The sequence below is a fragment of the Mytilus californianus genome, unplaced genomic scaffold, assembly GCF_021869535.1.
Source record: "Mytilus californianus isolate M0D057914Y unplaced genomic scaffold, xbMytCali1.0.p SCAF_1, whole genome shotgun sequence".
In the NCBI taxonomy this organism is placed as follows: Eukaryota; Metazoa; Mollusca; class Bivalvia; order Mytilida; family Mytilidae; genus Mytilus; species Mytilus californianus.
In genome coordinates this window covers 107,059,151-107,080,979 of record NW_026262581.1, presented here as the reverse complement: position 1 = coordinate 107,080,979, position 21,829 = coordinate 107,059,151, and the positions used below count along the sequence as shown (strand labels likewise).

General features: G+C 32.8%; 1 protein-coding gene across 1 annotated transcript in view; it reads right to left on the bottom strand.

Moving 5' to 3' along the window:
* Positions 1-935: 935 nt before the first annotated feature.
* LOC127729098 (uncharacterized) overlaps positions 936-21,829 on the bottom strand; it is a 56,812-nt gene continuing 35,918 nt past the window's right edge. Inside the window, exons 5-8 of the mRNA XM_052236756.1 lie at positions 20,822-20,987; positions 18,132-18,261; positions 8,926-9,138; positions 936-3,285 (exon numbers count right to left, since the gene is read on the bottom strand). Of these exons, the coding sequence (XP_052092716.1) occupies positions 3,145-3,285; positions 8,926-9,138; positions 18,132-18,261; positions 20,822-20,987 (650 nt within the window). The 3' untranslated portion in view covers positions 936-3,144. The remainder of the gene's footprint in view (positions 3,286-8,925; positions 9,139-18,131; positions 18,262-20,821; positions 20,988-21,829) is intronic.

The following is a 21,829-nucleotide window of genomic DNA, read 5'->3' as shown; positions in this document are numbered from 1 at the left end:
CATTTTGTGCTTGATTCTTACCACATTTTGATTTATATTAGTTAAATAAGTAGACAAGAAATGAGCTGTCAAATTTCTGTATTTTGAAGGTAACCATTTTTGAACTTAAGAGGACAACTAGTATGAATGAAATTGATTTATTCTAAGGTATGTCGCTTTAAGGCTTGTTTGACTTCTCAAGTGCCATTTTCAATTTTCTTTCAAGGACCATAACTCCTGACTGGTAATGTGAAAATAGTCAATATCGAACTTGACCTTCATTTTGTCATCAATAACAGCATATCAAAATGGTTAAACAGTTCATAATTTATTGCACAGAAACACTATAAAGTACTGTTTAACAATCTATCAAAGATCATAAATGGCAAAAGTGAAAATTGTCTATATTGAAATTGACCTCAATTTTGTCATCAGTAACAACTTATCAAAATTTGAAAGCATTGGTTGAACAGTTCATAAGTTATTGCACAGAAACTGTTGGCAGCCACCCACAGTACTTCATCATTTCAATAACCAACTGTTTCCTTTGGAAAACACTGTTAAAACTGACATCTTAGAATTGTCTATTTCCTTTTTTTACGACTCCAGATGGATTGACCAAAATTAAAACAAAAACAAATATCATACAATATCAAAGGGGCAGTTCTCTGGGGGTAAAACAGTTTAAAAAAAAATCTAAATACATACAAAAATTCATAAATACTAGAAATACCAATGATGCATACTTTGCCTTAAGACATTCTAACCTTTTAACATCTGGAACATACACTGCAATTTAATGAAAATGAAAAATTCATTGTAAATTTCAAATGTTTACAAAAATAATATAAAATAAAATGCTTCGCTAGGCGCAGCTTGATACGACCGCAGAGGTCGAACCCTGAACAGTTGGGGCAAGTATGGACACAACATTCAAGCTTGATACAGCTCTGAATTTGGATTGTGATTAAATATTTGACACAGCATAGGTTTCTGACACAGAAAGAATGTGGTCTAAGAACTTCAATTTTTTTAATTTACCTATTATGGTCCAATGTCCAAAATCAAAATACATGGTTAGATTCAGCATATCAAAGAACCCCATATATTCAATTTTTGTTGAAATCAAACAAAGTTTAATTTTAGACCCCAACTTGGACAAACTTGAAAACTGGTCCCATAATAAAAAATCTACACATGTTTAGATTCAGCATATCAAAGAACCCCAAGAATTCAATTTTTGTTAAAATCAAACTAAAGTTTAATTTTGGACCCTTTGGACCTTAATGTAGACCAATTAAAAAAAACGGGACCCAAATTAAAAATCTAAAAACACGGTTAATTTTGGCATATCAAAGAACCCCAATAATTCAATTTTTGATGAAATCAAACAAAGTTTAATTTTGGACCCTTTTGACCTCAATATGAACCAATTTGATAGCGGGCCCACAAATAAAAAATCTAAATACATGGTAAGATTCAGCATATCAAAGAACCCCATATATTCAATTTTTGTTGAAATCAAACAGTTTAATTTTGGACCCCAATTTGGACCAACTTGAAAACTGGGCCAAAAATCTAAAATCTAAATACATGTTTAGATTCAGCATATCAAAGAACCCCATATATTCAATTTTTGTTGAAATCAAACAAAGTTTAATTTTGGACCCCAACTTGGACCAACTTGAAAACTGGTCCCATAATCAAAAATCTAAACACATGTTTAGATTCAGCATATCAAAGAACTCCAAAAATTCAATTTTTGTTAAAATCAAACTAAGTTTAATTTTGGACCCTTTGGACCTTAATGTAGACCAATTAAAAAAAACGGGACCCAAAATTAAAAATCTAAAAACACGGTTAGATTTGGCATATCAAAGAACCCAAATAATTCAATTTTTGATGAAATCAAACAAAGTTTAATTTTGGACCCTTTTGACCTCAATATGAACCAATTTGATAGGGGGCCCACAAATAAAAAATCTAAATACATGGTTAGATGCAGCATATTAAAGAACCCCATATATTCAATTTTTGTTGAAATCAAACAAAGTTTAATTTTGGACCCCAATTTGGACCAACTTGAAAACTGGGCCAAAAATCAAAAATCTAAATACATGTTTAGATTCAGCATATCAAAGAACCCCATATATTCAATTTTTGTTAAAATCAAACAAAGTTTAATTTTGGACCCTTTGGACCTTAATGTAGACCAATTTGAAAACTGGACCCAAAATTAAAAATCTAAATACACGGTTAGATTCGGTATAACAAATAAATAAATGTGGTCAAAGATTTTACAAATCTAATGCGCCATACTGGTCTTCCTTTATAAATATGCATTTCTTTAAACATAATTTAAAAGCAGTGTAAGGGAAGTAACCAAAACGTTGTATTTGGATTACCTCCCTTACACTGTTTTAAATTATCTTAATTGTTCATTAACCATTACTTTATACATAATTTTAAAGCAGTGTAAGGGAGATAATTTCAATGATGTATTTGATTTATCTCCCTTACACTGCTTTAAATTATGTTTTGTACTAAAGTATTTGTCCATTAATGAGGACAACCTTGTTTTTCCCCCTTTTTTGCCCCTAATTCTTAAACGGTTTGAGCAATAACCCCCCAAAGCAAATCCTAACCATCCCTTTGTGGTATGGAAACTTGTAGTATAATTTCAGAGAGATCCATACACCGTTCCACAGTTATTGTCTGGAATCTAGAAAATGCTTATTTTTGGCCCCTTTTTGGCCCCTAATTCCTTAACTGTTGGTACCATAACCCCCAAAATCAATCCCCACCTTCCTTTTGTGGTATTGAACCTTATGGTAAAATTTCATAGAGATCCATTCACTTAAACTAAAGTTAGAGTGCAAAAACTAATGCGTCTTCGGACGACGACGACGCCAACGTCATACCAATATACGACCACAAAAATTTTTTTGCGTTCGTATAACAACAAGTAAAAAAATTAAAAAATTATATAACAGACTAATACTTCAATGTTATTTTGTTTAAAGACCAAATGCTCTGAAAATATGACTGTGTTGATTTTCTATGTACAGTATAACAACCAAACTGACCACAGTAACTAGATAAGATTACTGTTCCACTAGTTACTTTTCATCTGCTTACATATTATCAAAACAGCTGTTTATTTTGTCATATTCCGTACATCAATTTTGTATTCTGTCTACAACTGTAAAGAACTTCTGATATTGGACATCTTTTAATGTATGAAACTTCTTCTGCCACTGTTATAGCCATACCCGGATGTGAATGTGGAAATTCTTTTCGTGGACACTGTAATTATAAACAATCATCTATAAAAATTGAAGCCTTTGCTGATGTACAAGGATTGTAAAAGCCTGACTACTGAAAAAAATAAAATGCTCCGCTGGGCACAGCTTGATACGACCGCAGAGGTCGAACCCTGAACAGTTGGGGCAAGTATGGACACAACATTCAAGCTTGATACAGCACTGAATTTGGATTGTGATTAAATATTTGACACAGCACAGGTTTCTGACACAGAATGAATGTGGTCTAAGAACTTAAAAATTTTTAATTTACCTATTCAAACCATATCATTATTATTTGCTTTTATATATAAATCAGAAATAACCAATTTAAAATGGAAAATTTTAAAAGAAAAAAAAATCCCCCCCCCCCAAATTTTTTGAACCCCCTTATGATTCATCACCCCCAAACTCAATCCCAGCCTTCCCTTTGTGGTATGGTACCTGCAGTACAATTTCAGAGAGATCCATACACTTGAACACAAGTTATTGTCTGGAAACTAGAAAAATGCTTGTTTTTTGGCCCCAAATTCCTAAACGTTTAGGGCAATTACCCCCAAACTCAAACCCAGCTTTCCCTTTGTGATATGGAACCTTGTAGAACAATTTCATAAAGATCCATACACTTACACACAAGTTATTGTCCTGAAACTAGAAAAATGCTTGTTTTTTGCCCCTTTTTGACCCCTAATTCCTAAAATATTGAGGCAATTACCCCCATCATCAATCCCAGCCTTCCCTTTGTGGTATGGTAACTTGCAGTACAATTTCAGAGAGATCCATAAACTTGAACACAAGTTATTGTCTGGAAACTAGAAAAATGCTCATTTTTGGCCCCTTTTTGGCCCCCAATTCCTAAACGTTTCGGCAATTACCCCCAAACTCAATTCCAGCTTTCCCTTTGTGATATGGAACCTTGTAATACAATTTCAGAAAGATCCATACACTTACACACAAGTTATTGTCATGAAACTAGAAAAATGCTTGTTTTTTGCCCCTTTTTTGGCCCCCCATTCCTAAAATTTTGAGGCAATTACCCCCAAAATCAATCCCAGCATTCCTTTTGTAATATGGAACCTGTACAATGTCAGAGAGATCCATACACTAACACACAAGTTATGTCTGGAAGTTACAAAAATGCTTATTTTTGGCCCCTTTTTGGCCCCCAATTCCTTTACTGTTGGTACCATAACCCCCAAAATCAATCCCAACCTTCCTTTTGTGGTATTGAACCTTGTGGTAAAATTTCATAGAGATCCATTCACTTAAACTAAAGTTAGAGTGCGAAAACCAATGTGTCTTTCGGACGACGCCAACGTCATACCAATATACGACCACAAAAATTTTTTTGCGGTCGTATAAAAACACCAAAGTGCACATGCTGAAATGCCTCGCCTGTTTTACTTATCATTGAATTTATGTTGAAAGTCTGTAATATGAAGGTCTTACTACAAGTATCACATAAATTTAATATTATCAATGTTCTATGATAATGAGGTCATGGTCAGATGAACCAGTCCAGACAGACATGTACACCTTACAATCATTCCATACACCAAATATAGTTAACCTGTTGCTTTTAGTATCTGATAAACTGACAAAATCATGAAAACTTATCATTGACCAATGAACCATAAAAATGTGGTCAAGGTCAGAAAAATACCTGCCAGACAGACATGTACACCTTACAATTATTCCTTACATCAAACATAGCTGACCTATTGCTATTTATATGAAAACCGACCAAAACACCAAAACCTAACTTTGACCAATGAACCATGAAAATGAGGTCAAGGTCAGATGATACTGATTAGACCGACATGTACACCGTACATTCATTCCATACACCAAATATAGTTGACCTTTAGCTTATCATGCTTGTAGTACTTGAAAACAGACCAAAACACAATAAAATGCTCCGCAGGGCGCAGCTTGATACGACCGCAGAGGTCAAACCCTGAACAGTTGGGGCAAGTATGGACACAACATTCAAGCTTGATACAGCTCTGAATTTGGATTGTGATTAAATATTTGACACAGCATAGTTTTCTGACACAGAATGAATGTGGTCAAAGAACTTAAAAATTTTAAATTGGACATTCACCTATTATGGTCCAATATCCAAAATCTAAATACATGGTTAGATTCAGCATATCAAAGAACCCCAAGAATTCAATTTTTGATGAAATCAAACAAAGTTTAATTTTGGACCCTTTTGACCTCAATGTGGACAAATTTGATAACAGGGCCCAAAAATCAAAAATCTAAATACATGGTTAGATTCAGCATATCAAAGAACCCCATATATTCAATTTTTGTTGAAATCAAACAAAGTTTAATTTTGGACCCCGATTTGGACCAACTTGAAAACTGGACCCATAATCAAAAATCTAAATACATGTTTAGATTCAGCATATCAAAGAACCCTAAAAATTCAATTTTTGTTAAAATCAAACTAAGTTTAATTTTGGACCCTTTGGACCTTAATGTAGACCAATTTGAAAACGGAACCAAAAATTAAGAATCTAAATACATGGTTAGATTTGGCATATCAAAGAACCCCAATAATTCAATTTTTGATGAAATCAAACAAAGTTAAATTTTGGACCCTTTGGACCTCAATGTGGACTAATTTAAAAACGGGGCCCAAAATCCAAAAACTTAATACACGGTTAGATTCAGCATATTAAAGAACCCCAAAAATTCAAGAATAAAACCCCATTGAAATTGATCAAGAAATAAGCAATTTATACGAAGTATCTTCTGTTGCACAATACTGTGCAATTGAACATTTCTTGCTATTGCGCAATACTGTACAATTGACAATTTCTTGCTATTGCGCAATATTGTGCTATTGGATATTTCTTGCTATTGCGCAATACTGTGCAATTGAAGATTTCTTGCTATTGCGCAATACTGTGCAATTGAAGATTTCTTGCTATTGTGCAATACTGTGCAATTGAAAATTTCTTGCTATTGCACAATACTTATAATATAATAATTTACACATCCTGTTTGGTGTGTATCTCCTACCATATCATTATTATTTGCTTTTAAATATAAATCAGAAATAACCAACTTAAAATGGAAAATTTTAAAAGAAAAAAAAAAGGAAAAAAAGAAAAAAAAAAAATCCCCCCCCCCCCAAATTTTTTGAACCCCCTTATGATTCATCACCCCCAAACTCAATCCCAGCCTTCCCTTTGTGGTATGGTACCTTGCAGTACAATTTCAGAGAGATCCATACACTTGAACACAAGTTATTGTCTGGAAACTAGAAAAATGCTTATTTTTGGCCCCTTTTTGGCCCCCAATTCCTAAACGTTTCGGGCAATTACCCCCAAACTCAATTCCAGCTTTCCCTTTGAGATATGGAACCTTGTAGTACAATTTCAGAAATATCCAAACACTTACACACAAGTAATTGTCATGAAACTAGAAAACTGCTTGTTTTTTTGCCCCTTTTTTGGCCCCTAATTCCTACAATTTTGAGGCATTTACCCCCAAAATCAATTACAGCCTTCCCTTTGTGATATGGAACCTTGTGGTACAATGTCAGAGAGATCCATACACTTACACACAAGTTATTGTCTGGAAGTTACAAAAATGCTTATTTTTGGCCCCTTTTTGGCCCCTAATTCCTTAACTGTTAGTACCATAACCCACAAAGTCAATCCCAACCTTCCTTTTGTGGTATTGAACCTTATGATTAAATTTCATGGAGATCCATTCACTTAAACTAAAGTTAGAGTGCGAAATCCAATGTGTCTTCGGACGACGCCGGACGACGACGCCAACGTCATACCAATATACGACCAAAAATTTTTTAATTTTTGCGGTCGTATAAAAACTTACCATTGACCAATGAACCATGAAAATGAGGTCCAGGTCAGTTGAAACCTGATAGACTGACATGTACCCCTTACAATCATTCCATACATGTACACCACATTTAGTTGACCTACTGCTTATAGTATCTGAGAAACCAACCTAATCTCATAACTTGAACCATGATCACTGATCCATAAAAAAATGATGTCGAGGTCAGGTGAACCCTCTCTGATGGACATGTAGGTGTTGCAAGGAACCCATATACCAAATATAGTTATCCTACTACTCATAATAAGTGAGAAATTCACATGACAAAAACACTTTTTTTTTCAAGCAGTCGCTGAACCATGAAAATGAGGTCAAGGACAATGGACATATGACAGGCAGAAACTCCGTAACATAAGGTATCTGCATACAAGGTATGAAGCATCCAGGTCTTCTACATTGTGAAATATAAAGCTTTATACAAATAATTTATCGATACTGCCGGCGGATAGTAATACCTATGTCTCGCATGTCACAGGTGAGACAAAAAAAACCCAACAATACACAGTTAGTAATAAATATTAAAATTGACACTCATAATTTTTTACCACCTTCTTTCCCTTGATTTCCAACAAATTAAGCTGACTGTTTGTGTCATATACAGGCATATGTATGGAATGAGCGTCTTTCATCAATTTGATTTATAATAGATAAATGGTGAAATATAATCTCTTTTTGGTGTAACTATGGCAACAATCTCCATTTAATTGATATAAAATATTGCAAAAAAAGGGGATGAAAATGTCACAACTGTTCCCAAAATTTGGTTCAAAGTAAAATTTCAATCCATTTGAGTGAAACCTGTTCTGAAACCCTTGACCTTTATCTATAATGGGATCAAATAAAAAAAAAGCATTTCACCTCATTTTTCCAAAAAATTACATCCAAAAGTCGAGCACAAAAAATTGTTAGTTAACATAACAATAATTTCTGAACATATGGTCGGTATGGATATAAAAATATAGAATGTCGAACAGAACATAGCTAATATAACATGTAACAAACTATCTTGATGTTTATATAAATCCAGGCTATAACCCCAAAAATCAATCCCAACCTTCCTTTTGTGGTATGGAACCTTGTGGTACAATTTCATAGAGATCTATACACTTATACTCAAGTTATTGTCTGCAAACCAAATGTCTTCGGACAACGACATCACCATACCATTATACAGCCGCAAATTTTTGCGGTTGCATTAAATTCAGTCACTGAAGCATGAATGAGGGAGAAAGCCTTATTTCCTCTCAAACACTGATGTGCATGGATTCTTAGCAACAGTATACCAAAATATCAATAGTGTATTATAATACTTCTTTATAAACACATCAAATCAGTTAGCTTAACCTATAATTATTGAAGTCAATGGAGCAGGACTGAAAGGGGTATATTCATACAGCATAAAATTGAGATGACTGGATGCTGTTGCAACTGTCAATAATGTATTGTAAGAACTTAGCTAGAAATGGACTAACAAGAAAACTTAAAATTAGGTGTTGATGATGATGATACTGACTGCTATATTCTGTTCTTATCAGTATAAAAAATACTAATTTTAAAGTCTTTTGTATAACCCAGAAGAGAATTGAACCCAAAACCTCCTGTAGCCATGAAAGAACTTTACCACAAAACTATCAAGGTGAATGGTTAGATATTTTTGTTTTCACTTTAACGAAATATGAAGAAACTTCTTATAAATATAAACAAGTCAGCCAATACAAAGATTTAGGTATACATTTTTAAACAAGAAATAAAAAATTTTCCATACCTTTCTAGGAATAAAGTATGGAGCATCTGTCTCCAATAACAAGCGTTCCAACGGTATAAATCTGGCTACTTCATGTGTAGAGGTAGCTGATTTATAAGTAACAAGTGGTGTAAGTCCTATAAATAGATTAGGAAACATATCCATCCATTTCTTAGCAGATTCATAGTTCCCAGTGAAGCAATGGCAGTGTATTTTATAATTCTTTGGTACCATCTGAAAATTAAACAAGAACATGTATCTATTGGACACACTGCCCAGCTCATACTTTCACATTTCAATGTCCATTGAACCAGATGGGTCAAAACCTTTATTTGGTATGTATTATTTACTTAAATATTTCAAATAATGAACATGTGTACTAAGTTTCAAGTTGTTAAGACCACAACTTCATGGTCAACTACCTTAAGCCAAAACTTTTACCTTCTAAATTACACGAGTGTAAAAAATTGTCAATCATATTTAAAAACATTTTACAAGTCTAAATTTAACAAGAGTGCACACGCTGAAATGTCTCGCCTTCTTTACTAATCATTGATATTATGTTGATAGTCCTAAATATAAAGCTTTATTACAACTGTCACATAAACTTAACATTAACCAAGTAAACTAAACATTGACCAATGAACCATGAAAATGAGGTCAGATCAGATGAACCATGCTAGGCAGGCATGTACAGCTAACAATTCTTCCATACAACAAATATAGTTGACCTATTGCTTATAGTTTAAGAAAAACAGACGAAAACACAAAAACTTAACACTGAGCAATGAACCTTGAAAATGAGGTCAAGGTCAAATAAAACCTGCGTGACTGACATATAGATCATAAAATATTTCCATACACCAAATATAGTTGAACTATTGCATATAGTATTAGAAAAAAAGACCAAAACTCAAAAACTTAACTTTGACCACTGAACCATGAAAATGAGGTCAAGGTAATATGACACCTGTCAGCTAGACATGTACACCTTACAATCATTCCATACACCAAATATAGCTGACCTATTGCATGCAGTATTAGAAAAAAGACCAAAACTCAAAAACTTAACTTTGACCACTGAACCATGAAAATGAGGTCAAGGTCAGATGACACCTGCCAGCTAGACATGTACACCTTACAATCATTCCATACACCAAATATAGTAGACCTATTGCATACAGTATAAGAAAAACAGACCAAAACACAAAAACTTAACTATAACCACTGAACCATGAAAATGAGGTCAAGGTCAGATGACACCTGCCAGTTGGACATGTACACCTTACAGTCCTTCCATACACCGAATATACTAGACCTATTGCTTATAGTATCTGAGATATGGACTTGACCACGAAAACTTAACCTTGTTCACTGATCCATGAAATGAGGTCGAGGTCAAGTGAAAACTGTCTGACGGGCATGAGGACCTTGCAAGGTACGCACATACCAAATATAGTTATCCTATTACTTATAATAAGAGAGAATTTAACATTACAAAAATTCTGAACTTTTTTTTCAAGTAGTCACTGAACCATGAAAATGAGGTCAAGGACATTGGACATGTGACTGACGGAAACTTCGTAACATGAGGCATCCATATACAAAGTATGAAGCATCCAGGTCTTCCATCTTCTAAAATATAAAGCTTTTAAGAAGTTAGCTAACGCCGCCGCCACCGCCGCCGCCGGATCGCTATCCCTATGTCGAGCTTTCTGCGACAAAAGTCGCAGGCTCGACAAAAATGCATTTACTGCCATTTGAAATTGTCAAAAACAACCCCATATCGTAAATCAGAATTAATTTGGAATTTATAATCAACTTGAAAGTTATGGTTTACACTTCATTTCTCATAATCCTAAGTAATTTTCAATTCTAAGCAATTAAAATAATTCGAATTTTAAACTGTTTTATGCCACATATCATTCTAAAATAATTTTACAAAAAAAAAAAGAGACAAGAAATTGCCGGTAGTTTTAGGCTGCAAAACAGCAGACACAGGTTTGTTTATATGGTGACCTGTGGTATAAATTTGAAGTAAAAAAAAAATAACCCTGACTTTCAAGTTCTCGAAAAATGACCGAAATTACATGATTTAAGGAGTAAGTTCAGTAAGAGCCATATTTGACCTAGATTATTAAGATCAATTTTTTCAAGATAAACAAGAGTGCACACGCTGAAATGTCTCGCCATCCTTACTAACCATTCATTTTATGTTGATAGTCCTTAATATAAAGCTTTACTACAAGTAACACATAAACTTAACATGATCCAAGAAAATGAGGTCAGATAAACCAGAAATACATGTACACCTTACAATCATTCAATAAACCAAACATATTTGACCTATTAATTATAGTTTCTAAGAAAGACTTAAACAAGAAAACTTAACATTGACCAATGAACCATGAAAATGAGATCAAGGTCAGATGATACCTGCCAGACAGACATATACACCCTACAATCCTTCCATACAACAAATATAGTTGATCTATTGCTTATAGTTGAATAAAAACAGACCGAAACACAAAAACTTAACACTGAGAAATGAACCGTGAAAATGAGGTCAAGATCAAATAAAACCTGCGAGACTGACATGTACATCAAAATATTTCCATACACCAAATATAGTTGACCTATTGCATATAGTATTAGAAAAAAAGACCAAAACTCAAAAACTTAACTTTGACCACTGAACCATAAAAATGAGGTCAAGGTCAGATGACACCTACCAGTTTGACATGTACACCTTACAATCATTCCATATACTAAATATAGTAGACCTACTGCTTATAGTATCTGATGTATGGACTTGACCACGAAAACTTAACCTTGTTCACTGATCCATTAAATGAGGTCGAGGTCAAATGAAAATTGTCTGACGGGCATGAGGACCTTGCAAGGTACGCATATACTAAATATAGTTATCCTATTACTCATATTAAGAAAGAAATTAACATTACAAAAAATGTTGACTTTTTTTTCAAGTAGTCACTGAACCATGAAAATGAGGTCAAGGACAATGGTAATATGATAGACGGAAACTTCGTAACATAAGGCATTTATATACAAAGTAGGAAGCATCCAGGTCTTCTAGCTTCTAAAATATAAAGCTTTTAAGAAGTTAGCTAACGCCGCCGCCGGATCACTATCCCTATGTCGAGCTTTCTGCGACAAAAGTCGCAAGCTCGACAAAAATGTTAAGTTGATGAAAAGACATGCGAGAAATTAGATAGAACTATTTTTATCAAAGTTTTATTTTAAAGCATTGATTTTTACATCCCAAATAGGTCAAAAATAGAGATTATTGCTTAATTAACAAAATTGTCCTCATTTCAAAATAGATACATAGAGTGCAGTCGTCCACAAACTAAATATACAAGTCAGACTGAGACATGTTAAGAGATCTTTTTGTCAACGCATATGCTCTCTATGTTTCCAGTCCAAAAATACAATGGAAATTTACCCGTTTTAATTGAATTTTTTAGGAAAATCATAATGAGTGTTATTCATGACATCATGACTAGAATGCAAGTACGTTAATTTTCAACAAAAAGAAATATTTCCTATCAAGTCATTGTATTAGGTATGATTCATTGTGATATTGGTTAATAAATTCTAATTTGAAATTTTAGCTATATAAAGGGGCCATTTTAGGGCCATATTGAATCTACTCCTTTTCTGACCCTATGCTTCAATTTTTACAGTCATAAAATGTCATGTTAATCCATTGCCCAAAAAGATATTTACACAGGAAAAGTGTTTTGAGGCTACCTATTCACTGGCTAATAACTTATTTGGGTGATACATGTGCTCTAATTAGCCAAATTTTTTTTGGAAACTTATTCTATTTGAGATAACAATCTGAAAATTTCCAGTATGAGTTACATCTTTCTTTCATAATCAAAGCACTGCATGTGCTGTGGGCAGTTAATAGAAAACCAAGGCAAAGTAATGATGAAAATTGTAGAAGAGTTGGTTTACCGGTAGTTATTTATCACAACTTATAATAAAATGCTTCACAGGGATCAGCTTGATACAACCGCAGAGGTTGAACCCTGAATAGTTGGGCAAGTAATATTGGACACTACATTCAAGCTTGGTTCAGCTCTGAATTTGGATTGTGATTAAATATTTGACACAGCATAGGTTTCTTACAATGAATGAATGTGGTCAAAGACTGAAAAATTTGAAATTAGACTTTTACTTATTATGGTCCAATATCAAAAATTTAAATACACTGTTAGATTCAGCATATTTAAGTACATCAAGAATTTAATTTTTGTTGAAATCAAACAAAGTTTTATTTTTTACCCTTTTGATGACGATATGACCAACTTGAAAAATCTAATACATTGTTAGATTCAGCATATAAAATAAACAGCTGCGCCATGAGCACATGATATCCCGTCGCTTTTTCAAAGAATAAAGTTCAATAACTTCTCAATGTCACATCATAAATTGATGAAAAACTAAAGGGAGGTTATCTTAATAGATATAAACCAGTCACCAAAGTTTCATGAAAAACTGCTCAAAGCACTTTAAAGATATTGTCCGAAAAATGGAAAATCACCCCTTTTTGAAGAATAAAATTGCATAACTCGGAAACGTAAAATCTAAAATTTATATAAACAGTTCACCTAAGTTTCATTAAACTGCTGAAAGTTTTTTTGAGTTTTTGTCCGAAAACTGGAAAATCCCCCTTTTTTAATGAATAAAACCCCATAACTCAGAAATGTAAAATCTAAAATTTATAAAAAACGAAAGGGAGCGTACGTCAATAGATATAAACAATTCACCAAAGTTTCTTGCAAATTGGTAAAAGCGTTTTTGAGTTATTGTCCGAAAACTTGAATCCCCCTTTTTTAATGAATAAAACCCCACAACTCGGAAACATAAAATCTAATATTTTTAAAAAACAAAAGGGAGCTCACGTCGATAGATATAATTCACCAAAGTTTCATGCAAATTGGTTAAAGCGTATATGAGTTATTGTCCGACATGTTGACAATGGACGGACAGACAACGGTATACCATCATACGTCTCGTAAACGAACTTATAAAAACCCCAAGAATTCAATGTTTGACTTCAATTCAAACAAAACTTAATTTTGGACCCCAATTTGGACCAACTTTAAAACGGTGACAAAAATAATTTGATTCAGCATATTAAAGAACCCCATTGAAATTGGTCAAGAAATGAGCAATTTATACAAAGTTCTATAAAATGCTTGTTTTTGGCCCCTAATTCGTAAACGGTTAGGGCCATAACCCCCAATATCAATCCCAACCTTTCTTTTGTGGTATGGCACCATGTGCTACAATTTCATAGAGATCCATACACTTATACTCAAGTTATTGTCTGGAAACCAAATGTCTTCGGAATATGACATCACCATACCATTATACGGTGGCAATTGTTTTGTGGTTGTATAAAAAATCTCAAGTATCAACACTTTTTTTATACTGTGTTATCATACACACTTTTCTCATCAACTATACCATTTGTTTTCAAAAACTGATACCAGGTTTTAAGTTACTCAAAAACAAAAATCCTTTTTAAAGTATCAATGTCTGAGAAGATGTAAGTATATGTAAGCGTAAGCATGTCTCCATTGAATAATTGAAGAAAGCAAATGCATCTATAATGGGAATTTATGAAAAGGTGATTTAGCGATTTTTTGACCGAAAATTATAGCACCATGGGCCAGAAATAAAGGACAGTTCTAAGACTGATAGGTCTAAGGACCACTCTCCAATATTATATTGGCCTGGGGAGAACACTGAGTTTGGTTGACGTAAGTTCTACAGTACAAAATTTATGCTATTCTTCCTTTCTATGAACAAATAAATGTGGATAGTGTCCACATGTGGACACAAATGATGCCCCCGCTTGCATATCATATAGTTATAAAAGGACATAACTGAAGAACGGTAAAAATTTGAACTTGATCTGAGTTTTGTGGTAATAAGCATTGTGTGTAAGTCTCATAACATTTGGTTGAGGCTAACTTAAGTAAAGAACAGAAACTAAAAATTCAGCAATTTTTCTATTTGTAAACACGCATAACTCTAGAACGGTTGTGTATAAGTTTTATATCATTTGGATGAGACAAACTAAAGTTAAAGAACGAGCGAAAAATTCAGCAATTTTTATGTTTATAAAGGAACATAACTCAAGAATGGTAAAAGTGTTGCCATCAAATTTCGTACTTAATCTGTATTATGTAGTAATAAGCAATTGTATACAAGTTTCATAACATTTGGTTGAGGCAAACTAAAGTTAGAAAACAGAAACAAAATATTTGTACTTGATCTTAGTTTTGTGGTAATGAATATTGTGTATAGGTTTCATAATGTTTGGTTGGGGCAAACTCAAGTCACAGAATGGAAACTAAAAATTTTGCAATCTTTCGATTTATAAATGGGCATAACTCAATAATGGTTAAAGTGACACTACCCAAATTCAACTTGATCTGTGTTTTATCAGTGGTAGTCAAAATTAAACATTGCATTGTATAAAGCATTGATTGTAGTTGACTCAACTATAATCATTGACAAAGGAAGATAACTCCAATTTTAATAAACTGCTTTGCTGAGTGCAGCTGGATACGCCCGCAGAGGTCCAACCCTGAACAGTTGGGGCAAAAATGGACACAATATTCAAGCTTGATACAGGTCTGAATTTGGAATGTAATTAAATATTTGATATATTATAGGTTTCTGAATAAATGTAGTCAAAGAACTTGAAATTGGTTATATGAAAGATTTCTTGCTGTTGTGCAATACACTGTGCTGTTGCGCAATACTAAGTAAATCTGTTGTCAGACTATAAACAATTAAAATCTTATAACTCAGAAACGTAAAATCGAAAATTTATAAAAATCAAAAGGGAGCTTACAAATATAAATATAAACAATTTATCAAAGTTTCATAAAAAAATGCTGAAAGCATTTTTGAGTTATTGTCCGAAAACTGGAAAATCCCCCTTTTTGTAATGAATAAAACCCCATAAATCGGAAACGTTTAGTCTGAAATTTATAAAAATCGAAAGGGAGCTCATGTCGTTAGAAATAAACAATTCATCAAAGTTTCTTGCAAATTGGTGAAATTGTTTTTGAGTTATTGTCTGAAAACTGGAAAATCCCCCCTTTTTTAATGAATAAATCCCCAAAACTCAGAAAACAGTAAATCCAAAATCTATAAAAAAAACAAAAGGGAGCTCACGTCAATAGATATGAACAATTCACAAAAGTTTCATGCAAATTGGTGAAATTTTTTTTGAGTTATTGTCCGAAAACTGGAAAATCCCCCCTTTTTAATGAATAAAACCCCAATTTTTCCATTTATAACGGGGCATAACTCTAGAACAGTTAAAGTGACGCCACCAAATTTCAAACTTGATCTGTGTTTTGTGGTAATAAGCATTGTGTATATAAGTTTCATAACATTTGGTTGAGGCAAACTCAAGTTAGAGAACGGAAACCAATTTTGAGACGTACGTACGTACAGACGGACAAGGGTAAAACTTAATGCCCCCACCGCTACAGCCGGGGCATAAAAAAAAAACTAACAAGTCCAATGACACTGTTGTCTGAAGTTGTGGAACTATAGCCAAGTTCGGATAACTTTTTTTGACCAAGGATGTATATTAAACTAACAATATACGTCATTGCTTTGACCAAACCGAATTTTGAAGAAAAAAAACTTCACTTCCCTATTCATAAGGTTTTGAAGAGTAACCATTCTTTAGAATGGATTTCGGTTACTTACATTGCTAATTTTAGATCGCGATAACAGTATGCAGTTGATATCCGAAATCTGAAATTACGGGGTCAAACACGATCGGAAGAACAAGAAACCCCTGAAAAAGGATGGAGAGCTATGCTCGATATGTCAGTGTCACAGTGTTAAATAATAGAAATATATATCTCTTGTTAAATTCAATAAGATATATTTGTCTCATATAATATTGTTTTAGTTCTTTCAATAAAGATTATAAAACAACAATAGATCTGATTTTATGTGTTGTTTCCCGCGCTTCCTTTTGTCTCCATGACATAAGAATTATAAAATAGAATGTTATCGATCTATAAATAAATTTTTCAATGACCCATATGTAAAATATTTATAGCTGTTTCCGTATAGGCAAAGTAGTAAAGGGGCCCTTTACAGGTTTTTGTTTGACGTGAGAAATTTTTTAAATTAGAATTGATTATTTTTTCACCAGTAACAAAGATAAAACCTTAAACTTAAAAAAAACAACCGAAAACAATGCATACAAGATAAACTCTGACCTTCTGTCACGTGACCAAAAACTTGAACTTAGCTGTTAAATCATTTTATTTTCCAACTTTAACAACTTCATTTGACAAAGCCTGTTATGTAATAAAATGGAATAATATAATAGAGGAAGGAAAGCGTTAATAAAGTGATCAATGCATGACTGCCAAAAGACTGCCACATGACTGCTACATTTAAACGACACTGTAATAGGCACGATTCATGTAAACAAAGTTGCAATATAGTATTGATCACAGCTTAACGTTTGTTATAAATCCTTGAAATCTACTTTTCGTCTACTAGTTTAAAATTACAGCCAAACTATATCCTTGCGCAATTTGTCATTTGGTAAATGTAAACGACTTGTATATAGAAATTTTTCAGCGATGAATTATTTCATACACTTGTTCTTTAACATTGTTATCAAAAGCACAGAAGATTAAACTCAATGTAAGACTTTCCGTTAAGCACTATTTCCAATGTGCAACGTCATTGATTTTGGGTTGTTCGACGATCATTTAAGGTTATATTAGACATATTTTTTGTATTCCAGAACTAAAAGAATGAAAAAAGTGTCCAATTAGTTATACATGAATTACCAGCCTGCTAGATAAGGACAATGACACCTATTTCAGTATTCCCGAGGAAAAATGCAAATCTAGAGTGCTAGCATAAGGCAGCTTAACTGCCTAAAAATCCAAATACAGCCAAATAATATAAACACTTTCCTTAACTAGCATTACTTTAAGTGTAATTTCATTGTTTAGAACATGTACATTACCAGTTATAACATTTTGCTGCATATTTTTTGTTTGCTTTAACATGTACAATGTATAAGTAAATTCACTGTATCTCCTTTTTAAAAATAAAAAGAAACAATTTTGTAATTATAAGTTTACAGCATGAACAGTTGCCACTACACAGATTAAATATAGAATCTTAACCTCTTCCAATATGGCTAGTGTATCTTGTTCAGCATCTCTACAGTGTATAACTAATGGTTTGTTCATATCAAGTGCTATCTGTATCTGCTTTCTGAATACTATCTGTTGTACCTCTTTATGTTTCTCAAAGCTACAATATGTCAATAGAAGTTTCATAGTTTAATATAAAATACTTAAGACTTAAAAAGTAATTATAAATGGTTCTTTTGTAAGATTGTTCAATGCTGGGCAAGACGTTGTATGTTAATAAACCAGCAAAATTTAATGTAGTCCACTGCAGCCAGTCATGTTTAGTTTTATTATCTGAATATCAGTATGGGCTATTTGATCTTTCACCAGACTAAGGTTCATATGTTGTACTGTTACACCACTGTCTCAGGTAAGGGGGAGTGGTGGACAATTTTTGCTGTATACTGTAAATTCAGAAATTATTGCGTGCATTTATTATTGCGATTTTAATTTTTACGATTTTGAGAAAAATCCTGTTTAGTTCATATAAAATATTTCAAAATGCGAGTTTAGATTATTGCGTTTACAACTCTGTTGCATTTATCGCAATAATAAAAACCTCGCAATAATTTCTGAATTTACAGTATCATATTTGTTTTTCTTTTATTGTTTGTACAAAAATCAGACTGTTAGTACTCTCATTTGAATTGTTTTACATTTGTCATTTCGGGGCCTTTTATAGCTTATTATATCGTGTGGGTTTAGCTCATTGTTGAAGCCGTATGGTGACCTATAGTTGTTAACTTCTACATCATTTGGTCTCTGATGGAGAGTTGTCTCACTGGCAATCATACCACATCTTATTATTTTTATAAGGAACTTTATTGTAAGTTGAAACAATTCTAAACAATAACTAATTATTAACTACTCTTTTATTAGATTTTTATGATAAAAACTGCCTATGCAATACAAAAGTGTCAACTCGGCCAATATAGAATAGCTCATCCAATTTTGATCAGTTGAGGTCCAATCTGGCCAATACAGGTTTTCAGAATTTCTCTGGATTTTCGAACAAAAGTTATGATTAACGCCAAGATATGTAAAAGACATGCTAAATGAGGTCTTATTGACAAAAGGACCAATACTGACCTAGGCCATTGGCTGAGGTCAATATTGGTTCTGTTGTCCATAATATCCATTAACAATAAGTTTTGAAATTCCTTCTTTTCTTTTAGAATGTAGTACTAAAACAAGAAGTGGGGCAAAACTTGGGAGATTATAGACCAGTTCAGCCCAAAGTATTTGAAGAACCAATGGAGGAGAAAAATTTCCAGTACACATCTATAAAGAATTCAGACGTCATAGGCCAATGCTAGACAATGATTCTCAATTTTACTTGAGACCATTAATTGAATCAAAAACAGATTTCTGGGTCTCCAAACAATGAATAGGAAAGGACAAGTTAGGGTGTATTTATATGAAAAACATGGCTGACAATAATGATAAATCTGACATATCTGATGGACAAATTGCATGAAATTGCCACTGAACTTGATAATGTAAATCAACCATGCAGTATTGTATCTATAGTTGAATCAAGATCATGTTTAGCATTAAATGTCAAATTTATCAAGCAATCAAATACATGAAATAGTCAGAAAAACAAGACAATCCATTGACATGATTGACACTGTTTTTATGGGGCAGTAATTAGCGGTGGTCCCGTGCATATCAATATTGTCTCTGGCAGTAATGAGAAATGGAAAACATGTACCAGCACTGTGACCAGTAAAATTGTATCATCTCAAGAGTAACAGAACACAAATGTCAAACTAGTTACATTAACATTGTTCCTGGGAAGAAACTTGCCAAAAAAGAATTCTAGTTAATCATTCTTCTTTATCAAATATTGAACAACTTTAATATTTCTGTATTTTGTCCTAATCCTGACTTGGTAAATGTTTTTTTTTAATTTTTATTTTTTGGGAGGAGAGGGGGGGGGATAATACTAAATAGAAACCAACTTTGTAATAAATACTATCTCCAGACATGTCAAAGTTCGAAAATATAAAAAAAAACTTTTTTGTGCATGTCCCCTTAATTTTTTTAGGACATTGCTATAAAATAAAAGGTAAGGGTTCCCTTGCCATCCTGACAAATCATGTGGGAAATGCCAAATCTTAATGCTGAAAGTTATATTTCATGAAAAATTTTGATGACAACACAATCTTCATATAGCAGTCATGTGTTATAAATGCTTCCTCTTCCAAAGCCTTGCTTTACAGAAACCCTTTGGTTTTTGAGTCAGGGTTTCCATATGTAGTTTACAGGAAGCACACACCTATTACATATCTTCCAGAAAAAAAAACCCATATTTTTAGAGATTTTATCTAGAGACCAAGAGTTTGGAGCCATTTTTAGCAGCTCTGACCATAAAATTATAACCTACTCCTTTTCCTACTTTCAACTTGTATAAGTTTCATTAAAATCGAATTAAGGCCCCACCTGGAATTCTGAAAATTTTAACCCCAGCAAGATTTTCCATAACTTTTTCCAAGATAATAGACAATACTTGCTGTAAACCTATATTCTATTTTGGCCTTGGTAGCCATGTTGATTGGCAGGCAGGTCATTGGCCATCTTTTAATCTTTTTAACTGTATTATATTGTTGTTTCTTTACTGAAAATTGATGTTATATATATATGTAATGACTATGCAAGTAATATGATTATAACCTTACATGCCAGAATAGTCCAACCCTATTTCACCAAGGGCCACAACTTTTGGATTCATGAGACAGAATTTAAGGTTCATTTCTGTTCTATCTGTGAATTCTGTAGCATTCTTTGGATGACAGCCGAATGTTATCCAGACATCTTTCTCCTTGGCAATCTCATTCCATAATCCTATAATAAAAAGTTTTACTTGTATATCATGGATATGAAAACTTCTATCATAATTTGTCCTAAGCATTGTATAGTTGGCCAATAAAAAATTGCAAGGAAATTATTGTGTACTTGTAATTTTTTTTTTATAGTAAAAAAATAATCTGCTGTTTAAAGTTAGAACTAGTCTGTTAAGCATATTAAAGATGAAGGTTAAAGTTTCATGATTTCTATTACGTGACATTTTTTTTTTAATTGGAAATTTATGTTAATTTCTTTTAAATGGGTTTATATTAATATCTTTTATCATCAACGTCAATATATATAATAAACAACATGATACGCCTGTCGCTTTTTTAAAGAATAAAGTTCAATAACTTCTCAATGTCAAATCAGAAATTTATGAAAAACTAAAAGGAGGTTATCTTAATAGATATAAACCAGTCACCAAAGTTTAAAGCACTTTAAAGATATTGTCCGAAAACTGGAAAATCACCCTTTTTTTATGAATAAAATCCCATATCTCGGAAACGTAAAATCTAAAATTTATATAAACAATTCACCAAAGTTTCATTAAACTGCTGAAAACTTTTTTGAGTTATTGTCTGAAAACTGGAAAATCCCCCTTTTTTTAATGAAAAAAACTCCATAACTCAGAAACATAAAATCTAAAATTTATAAAAATCGAAAGGGAGCTCATGTCAATAGATATAAACAATTCATCAAAGTTTCTTGCAAATTGATGAAAGTGTTTTTGAGTTATTGTGCAAAAACTGGAAAATCTCCCTTTTGTAATGAATAAACGAAAAAAGGAGCTCACGTCAATAGATATGAACAATTCACCAAAGTTTCATGCAAATTGA